Here is a 16,360-nt window from a genome sequence, read left to right as displayed (position 1 = left end):
ATGAAATTTCAAAGAAGTGATATGAAAAACAAAATAAAGGAATGGGTTTTAGAAGCTCTGGTGCAAGATCAAATGGAAGTAAGATGGGATTCTCTTGATAATATTTTAACATGACATGCTTCAACCAGTTCTACTGATCAAGGTATTCCAGGCTTTACTATGACCTTTTCAAGTTTGTTTGATGAAGTAGCTTAATACTGTCTTATCTTCTGCTTTTTTGAATACTGTCTTAGCTTCTGCTAAGACAGTATTCAAAATGAAGGTAATGGAAGAAACGTTACCCAGAGTAAGTTCAAAAGAGAAGCAATCCGCAAAAAAAGAACAAGCATTATTCAGTGTTGCACTCAAGAATCAAATCAGTATTTAAATTTGCCAGTACTGCCTAGAAGTGATAGCCCATTTTTGTGGTGGAAAAACATGCGAGACAAATTACCTCTTGTGGGTAACTGGCTTTGAAATACCACAAATTTAAACATATACACCAACCTTTTATAACTGATTTAATAATAAAATAAAATAAAATGATACAAAAGACTGCAAAATAATATTTACAAAAAAATATGATTATTTACAAAAAAGTAATTTAAAATAAAATAAAATAAGTTAAAATGCATTAAAATATAAATTTAAAATCGATAAAAACACTATTAAAGCTTTCGGAGGTGTCTGCCTCCTTCCTCAGCAGTAATGAATATTTAAGCGACACATCCTTAAGTACTAGGTTTTTATTGATTTTAAAGCATTTTAACTTATTTTATTTTTGTTGTAAATTAGTTTTTTGTAAATCATATTTTTTGTAAATATTATTTTACAGTCTTTTGTATCATTTTATTTTATTTTATTTTATTTTATTATTAAATCAGTTATAAACGGTTGGTGTATATGTTTAAATTTGTGGTATGAATAATCCCAACCTTAGAGGCCTTATTGCAGATATGGCTTTGAAATATTTAAGTGCACCAGCTTCATCAGTTGAAAGTGAAAGAATATTTAGTAGTGATGGTAACATAGCCTGCAAGAAATAGGCTATGTCCTGAAAATGGGGAAACTCTGATGTTTTGCATTACAATTTAAGAGTATTCAAGTTTGATTACTCTGTTAAAACTACTTTTAATTTGTTTTTACCTTTATACTGTGTTAAAAAAGGTGATAAATTTGATTAAAATACCTGTTAAGTTGCATTTATATTTTATTCTATTCTCTGTATTAATAAAAATAAATTGGCTATATAACAGAAGCCAAACCGAGAAAATGTTTACCTGATACATTTCAGTATATCAAAGCTATCTGATGAATCTCTTGGCAGTGATTAACTGGCTTAAATTTAGCAGGAAATGGCCAATTAATAAAACCAATTAATTGACAAAAAAGCTAACTAATGATTAATCGGCCAAGGAGTCGATTACCAATTATGTACTGATTAATCGGGGCATCCTTAGGCAGTACCCATTTCTGTGAGAACCAATATATAATTTAAAATGTTCAGATTCCAGTTTTTCTATCATTTTATGAAATATTATATATCAAAGGAAGCAATTTTATTTTTAGGAATTTTCTCAGAAGGCAACCACCAGGATTACTATAGCATCACTTTATATAGGTACTGGCCATTTGGAAGAACAGCTGGTGAGATGTTAAAATTTTATTTGCATGTTTTTACCTTCATGAAAAAAAATTTGTTAAATGTTTTTGCAGAATTAAATTTCAGTGTCATTTTTTTTTTTTTTTTTTTTTCAGTTGTCTTGTATTCATGATGCCCTGATTAATCCCTCAAGCAATGTAAAAACAAGAATTTTGCTTGACTTTACACGTGGTTCTAGAGGTACAAAAAATTCACGTACTCTCTTTCTTCCGCTCCTTGAAAAATTTCCTGACCGTATACAGGTGGCATTGTATCACACACCAACTTTACGTGGGTGGACTAAATGGTTATTGCCAGAACGATGGAATGAAGTTATTGGACTCTTCCACTTGAAGGTTTATTTGTTTGATGATACACTTATCTTAAGTGGGTATGTAAATGCTAAGTATTGCAATTAATATGTTATTATAATATCACCCTTCTTATTCAGTATTTCATTATTGATGTTAATTTTTATTAATAAATATTTAATAAGAATAGATGGTCTAGAACCAGAGAAGCAATTAATGTCATCAGTAGATCATCAGATTTAAGGGGGGTGGAGTGAGCATTATTATTCATATGGGGATTAATGATATTAAGCACACAAACTGACAATTTGTTTGATAAATATAGGACCATGCTGAAAAAATGCCTTGAGTTAGGTCAGAATGTGTGTCTGCAGTTCTGCCCAAGGCATGATAGGAGGGAGGGAGGGACTATATGCTGAAAGTTTCTATGGATTAAATCAAGACTTGAGGGCGTCTGTAAGGCTTTTGGAGAGAAATTTTTATCAGTGTGGCCAACATATATGTAGGTAGAAGGAATCCATTTTGTAGAGACAGGATACATTTGAATTTATAGGTGGGACAAGGATTTTTGCCAGTATCATTGAGAGGATATCTTAATGATTCTAGGAAACTGCTAGTTGAAGGGGGGGGGGGAGACAAGGGTATAGATATGTGTGTATCTGATGATATGGACAAAGTAATTTTACACATTTTTGTTGCCAAAACAGCTGATATTGGTAAGCTAATATTATAAGATATTGGTATTCTGGAGTAATGACATTTCAAATGATCAGGAAGCTAATGCTAGGGAAACAAGCTTAAATAATTTCAAGGAGTATGTTAGGATAGTAAACTATATGAGACACAGTCTTATTGATTGACAATGCTGAATTGTCAATCAATAAGACTAAGGCTGTATTCAGGAGTGTCAATAAAATGAGTGAATTTGAACTCCTGGTCAAGACAACTAATGCTGACATAATAGGAGGTGATGTGTTTAGGAAGGATTGGGAAAATAGAAGGGTTGATTTGGTCATGTTTCTTATCAAAACTAGCCTGAGCATGACAAAAGCATTCCCAGATTCAGAAGTTAGCTAGTATAGATTCTGCGTGGTGTGAGATATTTGGAAGCAAAGGCATAATGAAACTGGGAGTAATATATAGACCAGAAGAATGTACTGATTATGATGAGAGCATCTATGTGCAAATGGAATTGGCAGGCAAGTTGAATGTCTTATTATGGCTTATTTCAGTTTGTTCTTGATTGAAGCAAGTGGGAGAAAAACACCATGGGGAACAAAATTTTTAAATAAACTAGATGGCTGTTATTTGTATCAGCATGTTAGGAAAAGCTAGGAGCAAGATATTCTGGACTTGATCATCAGGCCCAGAATATCTTGATGAACCCTGTTAATATTATGGGGTTGACAGTGCAGGAACCGTTAGCAGGGAGTGATTGTGGAGTGAGTTCTAAGTTGGATGATGAGGAAAGAGGCAGCAGTTGTTAAAGGCAAATGAATGGTTTATAATTTCATGAAAGAAGGTTATTAATATTAATGGAGGAAAGTGACACAAGGAAACAAATATATACTGCATCAAGAAGGAAAAAAACACTTCCCACATCACCTGTCCATATCCTCTAATAATTTGTCTATTACACCAGATGGAAGGTTGTTCCAATAACCATCCACTGAAAGCAAATTTCTGCACATTTATCCTGCAATCATTCTTCCTCAACTCATGCCACCTTATGTGTGAACAAGAGTGAGGATGCCTCAATCTATTCAAAACTTTGAACATCTCAGTTGGACCTCTTCGCAGATCTAGTTTCGAGATACAGTAATTTTCAGAAATGAAGCTTTTCCTGGTAAGAGCATCCTTTTGTTCCTCTTACTAATCTTGTTGCTCTTCTCTTCACCATTACAACCAATCCCTGTCCTTCCTAAGATGAGGCTTCCAGACCTGTATGCAGTGTTCAAGCCGTGGCATAACTATTGGTTCATACAATAGAATAATGACCTCCTTATCCTTGCTGAAACGATTCCTGTGTATTATTGACAAAACCTTATCAGCTGCCTTAGCAGCCTGTGTCTGCAGTGCTCAGAGAATTTATGTTGACCGCATGATTGCTCTCCAGGTCTTTTTCATTTTCTAGTCTTGAGTATCAGAGCCAGAACTAGGGTGGAGCGAGTGGAGGTGCCAGCCCCAGGTGCTGCATTTCAAGGGTGCATCCAACCAGTTATATATTTTAAAGTTGCTTCATTTTTGATTTAATTACAGTCGGCCCTGTGTTTAACGAACTTCTTTATAGGGAATTTTTTGAATTCCTTTTGGTAATTACATTTAAAAGTTTCTGTAGAATGAAGAAAATTTCCATATAACGAACGGATTACGAGAGATTTAACTTTATATGCTTTGTTTCCATCTCCAGCCTTTAGGCAATTTAAGCAATTAGAAAGCGCAAATTAATTGTTAAAAGGATTACCGTTCCATTACATATGCAGCCACCTATTCCACATACCGAGAAGTCATGCTAGTCAACTGCTTTCTATAGCCAGTCAAAAGATTAAGGCTTATTCCCGTCATGGATAATAGCTTCTTGTCAACTTGTGTTCTTTGTTTAAAATAAAAATAAGAATTTTATTAAAAGAAATACTGCATTATCTTTGTACATGCTACTTATGATTCCAGAAATTTTTATGAGAATGTGGGTTTTATAATCACTTACAGAAAAAAATATCAGGGAGGAACAGTGTTTTACAAATTTTGAAAATAACAGAGAAGCTCCAATTACAAACTTCTATAAAGTATATGGCCTGTTTTGTGACATCACATCTCTGAGCTTTTTGGTTTGTCCTCCAGTGTTAACCACTGGAGGACAAACCAAAAAGTGCTAACCACTGGAGGACAAACAAAATTTTTCAAATATCTGTTGATATTTCAACAGATATTTGAAAAATCATGTTTTATCAATTCTGCAGGATATAAAATCTGTAATCCTTTTACAACTTCACCAATTTGTTCATGAGTATTGTCTAATAGAACCTTATCTAAATATAGAAATAGCACTAAGATTTTTTTCTTACCCTGCCTGTAATGATAGCTTCTTGTGAAAGGTACTTCAAAGCGAGAAAAATTTAATTAAAATAATACATAATACACCTTCATTGCATATTTTTAATTTATGTTATAATGTTAAAAGTACTATATTTCACAGTATTTTGTTTCTATGATTTTATACTAGATATATACACTGATGAGCCAAAACATTGACAAGTGAGTCGTTATGCAAATCGAAGCAGCTGCAGGTGAACTACGGCGCATGCGTGGGTCTGGACACTGTATAAAAAAATACTAAGATCTGTTAATCAGTATTACTCTTGTTCTTTAGGTGGGGGAAGGCAGCAGACTTAAGTGAGTTCGACAAAGGCCAAATTGTAATGGCCAGACGACTGGGTCAGAGCATATCTGAAACGGCACGGCTGGTGGGATGCTCATGGTCAGCCATGGTTAGTACCTCGAAAGTGGTCTGAGGAGGGGAAACCCACGAACTGCTGGCGAGGTGTTGGACAACCATGGCTCATCGATGCTCGAGATGAGTGAAGGTGGTATGTGACAACAGAAGGGTGACTGGCACAACTCTCCGGTAATTGGAATGCTGGTGATGGGAGTAATGTGTCATAACACACAGTACATCGAACCCTGCTGAAAACGGGGCTGCGTAGCCGCAGGCTGCTCCGAGTGTCCATGCTAACCTCGGTTCACCGACGAAAGCACCTACAATGGGCATGTGAGCATTGAAACTGGACCTTGAGTGATTGGAAGAAGGTTGTCTGGTCTGATGAATCATGTTTCCTGTTGCACCATGTAGATGGCTGGGTACGTGTGTGTTGTTTACCTGAGGAAGTCATGGTGTCCTGATGCACCGTGGGACGAAAACAAGCTGGTGGTGGTGGTGTTATGCTTTGGGTGATGTTCTGCTGGGATACCCTGGGTCCAGTCATCCATGTGCCGGGCACTCTTATGTTTACCACCTACCTAAACATCATTGCTGACCAGGTACACCCTTTCATGGCAATGGTCTTCCCCTCTGGCATTGCCATCTTTCAGCAGGATAATGTGCCATGCCATGCCACACCGCCTGGATAGTTCGAGACTGGTTTGCGGAACACGAGGAAGATTTCCAGGTATTGTCCTGGTCTTCAAATTCTGCAGACATCAATCCCATCGAGCATCTGTGGTTTGTGTTGGAAGAGCAACTCTGATCTGTGGCATCTCAACCATGGACCTTACATGAGTTAAAGGATCTGCTGGTTACATGTTGTTAACAGATACCAAAAGACACATTTAGAAATCTTGTAGCATCCATGCCTTGCCGGGAAAAATGTGATTAAATTTTGGCTGCATGTGAAGGACCAACATCATATTAGGTAGGTGGTCATAATGTTTTGGCTCATCGGTGTGAACATAAACTATCTGGTTTTCTAGTTTCTTTGTAGTTATATATACTTTCTTTGTAGTTTATATAGAATTAAATTCTCTGTAGATATAAATGAATATTTGTAGTTTCTTTTTCTTTGATATTTTTGTTTTGTTATATTCATTGTATTATTTAAATTATTTCATTAATAAATATATGCAAATCATAGACTGTTGCAATAGTCATTTTTATAAATTCATAAAGATTGCAGAGGTGTAGCAAGGTGGGTGCAGAGGGGGAATTCCCCCCCCCCCAGGAACAGCGAGCTTCAAGGGGGAAAACTGAAGGAATGCTCTATCACAATCAGGGGCACCAGGAAAGACGTGTTGCCCCTGGGCATTGACGACCCTAGCTACACTACTGAAAGATTAACTACCTGCATATAATGGGGCATACTTAAAACACTTTTGCCCCAGGCGTAGGATTGCCTAGTTCTAGCTCTGTTGAGTATGGTACCACTGTGTGGCACCACACTCAAGGCTGGTATGCAATTCTGGGATTATTGCTACCCATATGCATTTCCTTGCATTTGCCAAGGTTAAACTTCAATTTCACGTATAAGACTATTTAATTTTTCTAGACCTTGGCCTGATTACTGACATTAATCACCCTGCCAACCTTTTTATCATCTTCAAATTTAGTCATTAAGCCTGATATGTCTTCATCAGTATCATGTCTTCTCCCATTTAACCATTCCTTTATCCAAAACAGCAACTTGTCCCTAATGTCACACTGCTGCAGTTTATACAGCAGTCTTTCATATGGAACAGTAACAAATGCTTTTCTGAAATCAAAGTACAGGTGACCCCTGCTTAATGCTGATAATTCGTTCCGGAAAAACAGAGCGCTTAGTGAATCCGTGCTAAGCGAGCGCCGCATTCCCATAAGGTAACATATGTATTTGTAAGTTGCGGTCGGTGCCATAGGATATTTCCTAATCAATAATAAACGGTAATGAAAAGGTGCACAAATGTCGGTCAAAATATTTAATATTCAAATATTTGTACATATAAAATATTCTGCATTACATATAACTATGTGGTAACTACTTACGTATCAAAATTAAACTTAAAATTCCAATTAAAATGATGAATTTAATTGATTTTAATTGATTTAATTTAATTGATGAATTTAATCACGAAAAATGTGTTGATTTTGGGTTGGCCCTCTTCTAAATAAACTTAAAGGGGTATTAATTTTAAATCCCCCGCAGCGTTACCACCCAACAATAAAGTCACCCGATCCTTCGCCGCTTTGAAACCTGGCATGTTTTTTTTTTTATTCTTTCAATATGAAACTTCTTTTAGACATTCGTTTCCACAAAAGTCCTGCTTCATCTATGTTATAAACTTGTTGAGAAGTATAACACACAATACTCCTCTTCATTAATTTTAACAAGTTCTTTTTTGAAAGTTTCGGTTCCTTGATCTGCACTTGCGGCTTCTCCCTAGATTTTAAATCTATTCAACCAGCCCTTACCATTTTTTTTTTTTTTTTTTTTTTTTTTTAGATGAGTTTTCTTTAGATCATCAATATTGGCTAATCTCTCTCTCTCTCTCTCTCTCTCTTTTTTTTTTTGTAATATTTAACTTAACTGAATTCTGCATTGGATATGATCTTCAATAAAATTAATTAACGTCTTTCCATTTCAATCCTAATAGTCGGCCTAGCCCTAGTTGCTTGCAGTGGAACAATTATAAAAAAATAAAGAATTAATTCTTTATTTTTTTATAATTGTTCTTACAGTTAAACTTGCAAGTCCTAAATTATGGCACACATCCGCTTGTCGTTGACTGGAATCGATTCGCTTCAAAATGTCTAATTTAATTTTCAAATTCAGGCTTTTTCTTACATTTATAGTCTTCGTACTGCGCCCAGACGTTGTTGCTTTTTCATTCTTATCATCCATTATTAAATCTTCGAAAATGTAACTGCGTTGGTTATGGAAAATGTAACAATGTTCAAGTAAACTGTCCGTTACGCACGATGTCTAATACTGTACTGAGTGATGACTAGACTTCAGATAAATGCTTATAACACAAATATTACAAGCAATATACTTGATCATTTTTTAAAATGTTGATCTCGGAACTATGTAACAAGTCACTGTACTGCAATTAAATTAGCGTGCGAGAAAATTTCACTGAGCATGGGAAAATTTCTGAAGTCGGCGTGGGAAACATTTTTAATGCTGCTTTGCTATTCATTTTCAAGCTATCGACTCCATCAAATGAAACGATTTCGTTAAATAATGCAAAAATGCAATGTGTAAAAGAGCGTTATAGTGATCTGTGACAGCGTTATAGTCGGATAAGAGTTATAATATAAGAACAGCGTTGTAGCGAATCAGCGTAAAGCGAACCGCGTTATAACGGGGGCCTGCTGTATATATATGATGTCAAAATTATTTTTTGCCTTTGTTACTGGTATCATAGTATCCAGTCAGATTGGCCAGACAAGATCACTTCTTAACAAATATATGCTGACTGCTGTGTAACTGCATTTTTATCTAGATGGTCCTGCATTACTGCCCCTGGAACAGATGTCAAGCTTACAGGTCTGTAATTACTTACTTCAGCTTTGTTCCCCTTTGCAAGTTTGAGAGACATTTGCACATCTTCAACCTGTAGGGACCTCTCCTGACTATAACAATGCACTAATAATTATGCCTAAAGGTTTGTGTACCTCGTTTTCTGCTTCCCTTGATATAATTGGATCAATCCATTCTATCCCAGATGACTTAGTTACTTTTAGCTGCAAATGATTTCTCTTTAACTTTCATCTCAGTTATTATAAAATCATTTAGCTCCCTTTTAGATTTGATATACTTCTGGCATCACCATCCCTAAAAAATAATCTTTCAATTTCTCTTTCACTTTCATTTCAGTTATTATAAAATCATTTAGTTTTTAATAAAAACTAAACGATTTTATAATAACAATGGAATTCAGTCCTTAAATAAATTCTCGCCTTTCATTCTCTGCCTTGGCTTGTCCAATCCCCCCCCCCCAATCTCCATCCCTGTTGTGACTTGAGCACAGACTAGTTTATTCCTGCTATCAATTTCTGTGTCTTCTGATAATTTATAAAAAACCCACACATTTTTCTTTTCTGCCACTAGTCTTCTCAGTTCATCTGATGTCCATTTAGGTCGAAACTTTGAATGCAGTATCTCTTAGTTGGTATTAAAATCTTAATAGCTTCTATAATTACAAAGGGTAACACCCTCCGAATAGAATTTAAAAACTCTCCGAGTCATCTTTAATGAAAGCAAAATCTCTCCCCTTTACCTTTGACAGTAGTTAATCATTAAGTAGATCCCAAATCAGTTTGATCACTGCCACCTAGTGGTTTAAATATCTGCAGATTTTTAATGAATGAAGCATCACTGCTGATAATTAGATAAGTATTGCTTTCTCTTATTGCCTCTCTTACTTGCTAATGTAGAAATCAGTCATCCAGTTAATGTAGAAAAGTCTTGCTACTGAGTGACCAACCCACAAGCTTCATTCAGCATCTGGAAAGTATAATTCTCCATTATAGGACATTCTGATTTACTGGGCTACCTCTATACCTAATAACCAAATGCTCATTTGGTTATTAGGTCTATGACATGTTTTTACGCGCCTCCGTAGCCAGGTGGGAAGGAGCAGCAGTGCGTAGCACACGCTTCTTGATTAGACCGGGGTTCGTGCCCGTCACCACCAAATATGGAGGATGCGGAAAGGTCAGGGAATGACCACCGCATATTCCTGGAGCAATATGACCTTAGTTGCTAATGCTCCTAAAAACCAAATAACAAACAAACAAACATGTTTTTACTCTCATTTTTTGTTTTCTCAGTGCTTATGTTACATCATAATGACTCATCATTGCACTACTTACAATAGTAGTGCAACTCCATTACACAAATTACAGTCTCACCTAAGACATTTGTTTTTACTAAAAGCAAATAGCTTATTGTATTTTTGATTAGAAGGCAGTGGAAGGTCTTTCATTTAAAATTCATTTAAATTAATTAAATGATGATAATTTTTTACATTGTAATTTATTATAATGAAATTATATTATGTGTTAATGACCAAGTTTCTTTTTCTTTGAGGATGTAGGGCTAATTTGAGTGATCAGTACTTCACCAATCGCCAAGACAGATATGTAGTCTTCCACAACTGTACAGAGCTAGCCAATTTCTTTGATGATTTGGTGTTAGCAATATCTACATTTTCTTTGCAACTAGAGAAGGATAACTCTGTGAAACTTCATCCAGATTGGTCTCTCCATCCTTCTGAAGGTTAGTAAGGTTTCTTTTGTGGTCTGTGACCTAGTTGTTACAAATTAGCATTTTAGCATCTTTTTAAAACATTTCTGTTAGTGTTCACATAGACTTTTATATGCACATTTGAATCTGTTTGATACCAAAATTGCCGACCGGGCTAGCCGGGTGGAGAAAGTGCCTATCTGGTAACCCAAAGGTCGCGGGTTCGAATCCCACCTTGGGCTTGGATCAGAGTAGTGTAAAAACCTTGAGAGGTGCATTATGGCCACAGAAGCCGATGTGCCAACAACTAACAAAAAAAAACAAAAAAAAACCAAAATTGTGTGGTCTGGGAATACATAATTTAATAATGTTTACAAAATTAAAGCGTAATTATATTATATCATGTAGAACAGATAGTTATAAATTTAAAATGATAAGTTGATCAGGTATCACTTTAAATTTTCAGTTTTAATTTTTTAATTTAATTAAAAAAAAAAAAGTACAGTATGAGTGAAAATTAAAAATAAAACTAACAGATAAAAATGAGAAATTTTTAGAAATAACTTGCCTAGGGAAGTGCAGCAGTGCAGTCTCTTGCTTAAAGTGTGGCACACATTTTAATCAAGAGACTTAAAGTGGGATTTTCTAGCTTGTTTCTGGCACAGCAGTGCCAGAAACAAGCTAGAAAATCCCCAATCCACTTAACCCAAGAAGCAAATGCAGGCAAAACCTAAAAGAAAGAAAGTTAAGGGAATCATAATGACCACTTCTTAGGAGAGGCATTAGCCCTGTGTAAATTCCAAAATCACTTACATTTCTGTCATGATTCGCTAACAGCAAAAGAACCATGGATGCCCTGATAACAAGCAATCAAGACAGATTACAAGAGAAAACATATCTTAAATATGATTATTTCAGTAACTAGGAGGCAACTCAAAAAAACTAAGACAAAATGCAAATTAAATATTGACTGCTCAGTCAACAAGCCAAACCAAAATGTAAATATGCCCTGCAAATTGGCTATAAAATTAAATTATTAATTTGGTAATCAACACAAACTTAAAAGAGAAAAAATACTGCAACAGACTTATACTTTCCATATCTGAGTTCATTAAAAGGTGAAAATAAAACCTGGTGTGATGAAAATTAAACACAATTATACATTGAAGGGATAGTTAACTGCAGCCAGTAATGCTGAAGAGGAACCAAAATGGGAGCTGAATGTGAGTGAAAATTAAAACCAAAACTATCAAGTAAAGATAGAAATAAAGAAGCAGAAGCATACACTCACCCAGGGAGGAAAGTACTGGCCTAGTTTTCTGCTTAAAGTAAGGCACACCTTCTGAAACTCGTAATTTTATTAAAAATAAAACCAGTAATTTTATTTTTTTATTTTCACAGATGTGCAGGTTGCAGTTGGCAGCTCTTTAGCATTATTAGTTGCAATTTGCAACTGTTCCTTCAACATCAACATGTTTAATTTTATAAATCATTATTTGATCATGCCAATTTTTTATTTTCACCTTTTAGTGACTACATAAATTCTTTTGCAAAATTTGTCTGTGACAGTACAATATGTGTTTGGTACTTTTCACTCCTTTAGAAGCGTCTGGATTTAAAATTTTGAAGATACCTTGAGTCAGGGCTGTGGAAGAATAAAATTGCAAGTGGAAGGAGTAGAGTTGTTTAGCCCACACAAATGCAAAGCAGCCAGTGAATACATGGATTGTGTGTAATGCACAGTAGAAGAGATTTCATCTAGTGTTATATGAACTGGTACATTATGACCTAAGTAGCTTGTGCTCCTAGGAACATGTCCCCCTTCCAAAAAAAAAATCCCAACCAATTTTTTTTTTTTTTAAATTATTTTGTTAACTATACTGGCTGCATGGCTACTGTAAAGTGCAAAATGAAAAATAATTATTGTTATAATTATGTTTTTTACAGTGGCATTTCCAACTTGGGAAGTTTGCAGCCAAGTAAAATTAGTTCATATCAGCTATTATGGTTGCGATTTGGACTAATAAAAGACACAGGTAATAATATTATTACCTGTGTAATACCATTACTAATGCAATTAATATTGTATTAGCAATGGTAAAATTTATAAAAAAATGTAAGTTTATTCTCAAACTTGTCCTCAATTCCTTGAGGATGTCACAGACATTTTCTCAGATATGCCAGACAAGCTGTACTGGCTACCTGGGAGTCTAAAACGCTGATGGAACTGATATTCGGGTGACATTCAAGTCAAGTAGACTCAATTTCAGTCTGTGACAGACGTTTCAGTCTATGTCGGACGGTCTGTGACAGCCAGATCCTCTGCTTGCACCTTCACGATGGTGGGACTGTTAGTAATTCTGGGTATAACCTCCATGCACAAGCACATGTGAGTAACCATCCAGATATGAACCAACGTAAGCAGGGATAGAGGTGTGGCACCCACACCACATGGAGGAATGCCGCCCCTCTGTGTTATCAGGCAATACTAGGTGGAAGGTGACTCTTGTCAACCACCACCACTTTGCTTATTGGAGGCTTGAAGTGGTGGAACCCATGTTTAGTCTACAGAGCCAAGTTCCGGTCAACCCTTCCCCATCTCTTCCATCATGCAGTATGACTGACTTTTGAGATTATGATGGACATTATGGCAAGATCCAATCTTCCTTATAATTCGAGGGTACAGCTCTAAAACGGTGTTCGCAGGCCAGCCGCTAGTTAGTACACCGGACCGAACCTATTGGTAACTCTCTAGGAGGCTTCTGGATCAGCTAGTGTATAATCTTGCTACCTCTACTCTGCCAGATAGTGAGGGTCCGAGTAGTGTGTATGCGAGGGGCATTGTCGAGGCCACGTTATGTCAAGGATCTGGGTATATTCTTACCATTTGTATGCCATATCCAAAAATTTCATTACTTCATACAGCATGTCCCACCCACTTTTTCTTACTATTGAATACACCATGAATTGTCAACCTGATAGATTACGTTTATCTGCAAAAAGATCTAAACCTCCCAAACACTTCCTAATTCATTTCACAAATATACGTGGTCTCAGTTCTAATCTCAACGATTTCCACTTGCAGTCTGCCAAACCCAATGTACTTTTTCTGACAGAATCTCAGTTATCGGTTGATTCAACTACTGCTCATCTCAGATGCCCAAATTATTTGCTGTATGATTCCTTTCGTCTCAAAGGTGGTACTTGTGCATATGTCCAGTTTGATATTCCCTGTCAGAGACTTGGTAATTTGGAATCTCCTCTCTTCGACCTTCTCTGGCTTAAAACCTCTCTATCTCATTGTGTCAAATTCATCTGTTGTCTCTACCCAACTCCATTAATCACTTGGAGCTCTTTGACTTTCTCCAGTCCAACTTTCCTAACAGTGAGGTAATTTTCCTTGGTGATTTTAATGTTGACAACTCCAGCTGGCTTCCGTTTTCTATTCACACTGACCCAGCAGTCGAGATGCTGAGGCTTTTGCAATTACTAATGACCTTGCACAGATTGTTCATTTACCTACAAGAATACGGGACAATCCCAACCATACAGCCAACACGCTTTATCTTTTTCTCACAAACAACCCTTCTAAGTACAAGGTTGAAGTGAGAGGTCCTTTAGGCACCTCAGATTACAATTTGGTGATTGTCTCTTTTCCAATGGAGCCTTTATCTCATGGCTATTCCCAACCCCGTATTATTTGGCATTACAAGAATGCAAAATGGGATGACCTGCGAGATTTCTTTTCTTCTTTTCCTTGGTCAGATTACTGTTTCGAAACTTCTGATGTCAATGTTTGCTCAGATCGTGTCAGTGAAATTATTCTTGCAGGAATGGAATCCTTTATCCCACACTCCACTTTAAAATCTCGTCCTTTATCTAAACCTTGGTTTTCCAACAAATGTGCTAAGGCTGTTCAGGAGAAGAATGTTGCATATTGTAATTGGCTTGTTTCTAATTCTTCAGTTTCATTTTCTGCCTACACCAAAGCTTGTAACAATTGTAAAGCAGTTATTAATCAGTCCAAACTAGAGTTTGAACAGGCTAAGAGTAGAAAACTTGCTTCTTGCCCTAATGGTAGCTGAGCGTTCTGGTCTCTTGCCAAAACTATTGGCCGCAACTTTTGCCCATCTCTGCTCCAACCTCTGTCCAAACCAGATGGTTCTGTTGTCACTTCAGCCATGGATAAAGCTGACTTGCTAGCATCCCATTTTTCTTCCAACTCATGTATTAATGATCTTGGTAAAACACCTCCCACCATTCCCAACATGCTCCATTCAATGCCTCCTGTGGTCTTCCGTCAAAAGGATGTCAGAAGGATTTTGACGAATCTTGATGCTAAGAAAGCTCCAGGTCCCGATGGTATTTCTCCACTTGTTCTCAAAACCTGTGCTCCTGAACTTACTCCTGTTCTTTGCCATCTTTCTTCACTTTTTTATTCCAAAGGTGTTTTTCCTTTTGCTTGGAACTTTGCTCATATCCAGCCAGTTCCTAAAAAGGGGGACAAATCCCTCCCATACAATTATCAGCCCATTGCAATTACTTCTACTCTTTCTAAAGTAATGGAGAAATCAATTAACCGCCAACTCTTAAACTACCTAGAAATTTTCAGTCTGATCAACGATCGCCAGTATGGATTCCGTCAGTATCGATCCACTGGTGATATTCTGGCTCATGTTACCCATTCATGGAGTAATTCAATGGAAAAGTTCGGTGAAACACAAGCAGTTTCTCTTGACGTCTCAAAGGCTTTCGATCGTGTTTGGCATAAAGGTCTTCTAAACAAGCTTCCATCTTATGGTTTGCCAACTGTTTTTTGTAATTGGTTATCCAGTTTTCTCTCTGATTGCTTACTGAGGGGGATGGTAGATGGCTCTCTGTCTTCTAACTTCTCCACTAATGCCGGTGTCCCCCAAGGTTCAGTTCTATTCCTCTTGTATATTAATGACCTTCATCCATAGTTTTGCAGATGATAGCACATTGCATTGCACTTTCATTTTGAGAAACCGTGTCCTGCTCAATCAGCTTCAACTTCTTGAAAATCTGTTACTAATTTCTTAAATGCCGATCTCCAGGTAATTCTCCAGTGGGGCAAAGACAACTTAGTTGATTTCAACCCTTCTAAAACTCAGTCTTGTCTTATATCTTGCAAAAAGGATTCTTCTGCTCCTATGCTTATCTTTGGCGACACTCTGATTTCTAGGCAAGATGATATATCCCTTTTGGGGATTACCCTGACTTCTAATCTCTCTTGGCACAAGCACATTACAAATATTGCTTCCTCTGCATCAAAAAAACTTGGTTTCCTCTTTAGCTCTCGGCATTACTTTTCTTCCAAACAGCTGTTCACTCTGTACAAATCACAAATCCGCCCTGAAATGGAATATTGTTCCCACATCTGGGGGTGGTGCCCTCAAAACCTCTCTCAGGCTTCTTCATTCTGTTCAGAAGAGGGCAGTTAGGTTAATTAATGACTCATCTCTAACAGAGTCTTTGCACTCGCTGTGTCATAGACGTACTGTTTCTGCTGCATGCCTCTTCTACAGATATTTCCATGGGCACTGTTCTTCTGAATTGGCTTCTATAATTCCCGCTCTCTCCTTCAAAACAGTTCGAACACGTGCCGCCACCAGCCAACATCCATTTACTGTCCAACTTCAAACTCACAGAAGCAACTTTTCATCTTCCTCGTTTATTCATTCAACTGCTGT

The 16,360-nt window shown here is 36.7% G+C and overlaps 1 protein-coding gene across 2 annotated transcripts in view; it reads left to right on the top strand.

The window, feature by feature from the left end:
• Positions 1-16,360, top strand: part of PGS1 (Phosphatidylglycerophosphate synthase 1) — a 73,741-nt gene that overhangs the window by 20,582 nt on the left and 36,799 nt on the right. For both annotated transcript variants that reach the window (XM_090375052.1, XM_090375051.1), the window contains exons 3-5: positions 1,549-1,626; positions 1,738-2,012; positions 10,501-10,682. In XM_090375052.1, the coding sequence (XP_090231178.1) occupies positions 1,549-1,626; positions 1,738-2,012; positions 10,501-10,682 (535 nt within the window). The remainder of the gene's footprint in view (positions 1-1,548; positions 1,627-1,737; positions 2,013-10,500; positions 10,683-16,360) is intronic.

The sequence above is a fragment of the Mastigoproctus giganteus genome, chromosome 6 (assembly GCF_048544385.1).
Source record: "Mastigoproctus giganteus isolate SK-2022 chromosome 6, ASM4854438v1, whole genome shotgun sequence".
Lineage (NCBI taxonomy): Eukaryota > Metazoa > Arthropoda > Arachnida > Uropygi > Thelyphonidae > Mastigoproctus > Mastigoproctus giganteus.
The sequence above is the reverse complement of the archived record's forward strand: the minus strand, read 5'-3'. Positions and strand labels throughout refer to the sequence as shown.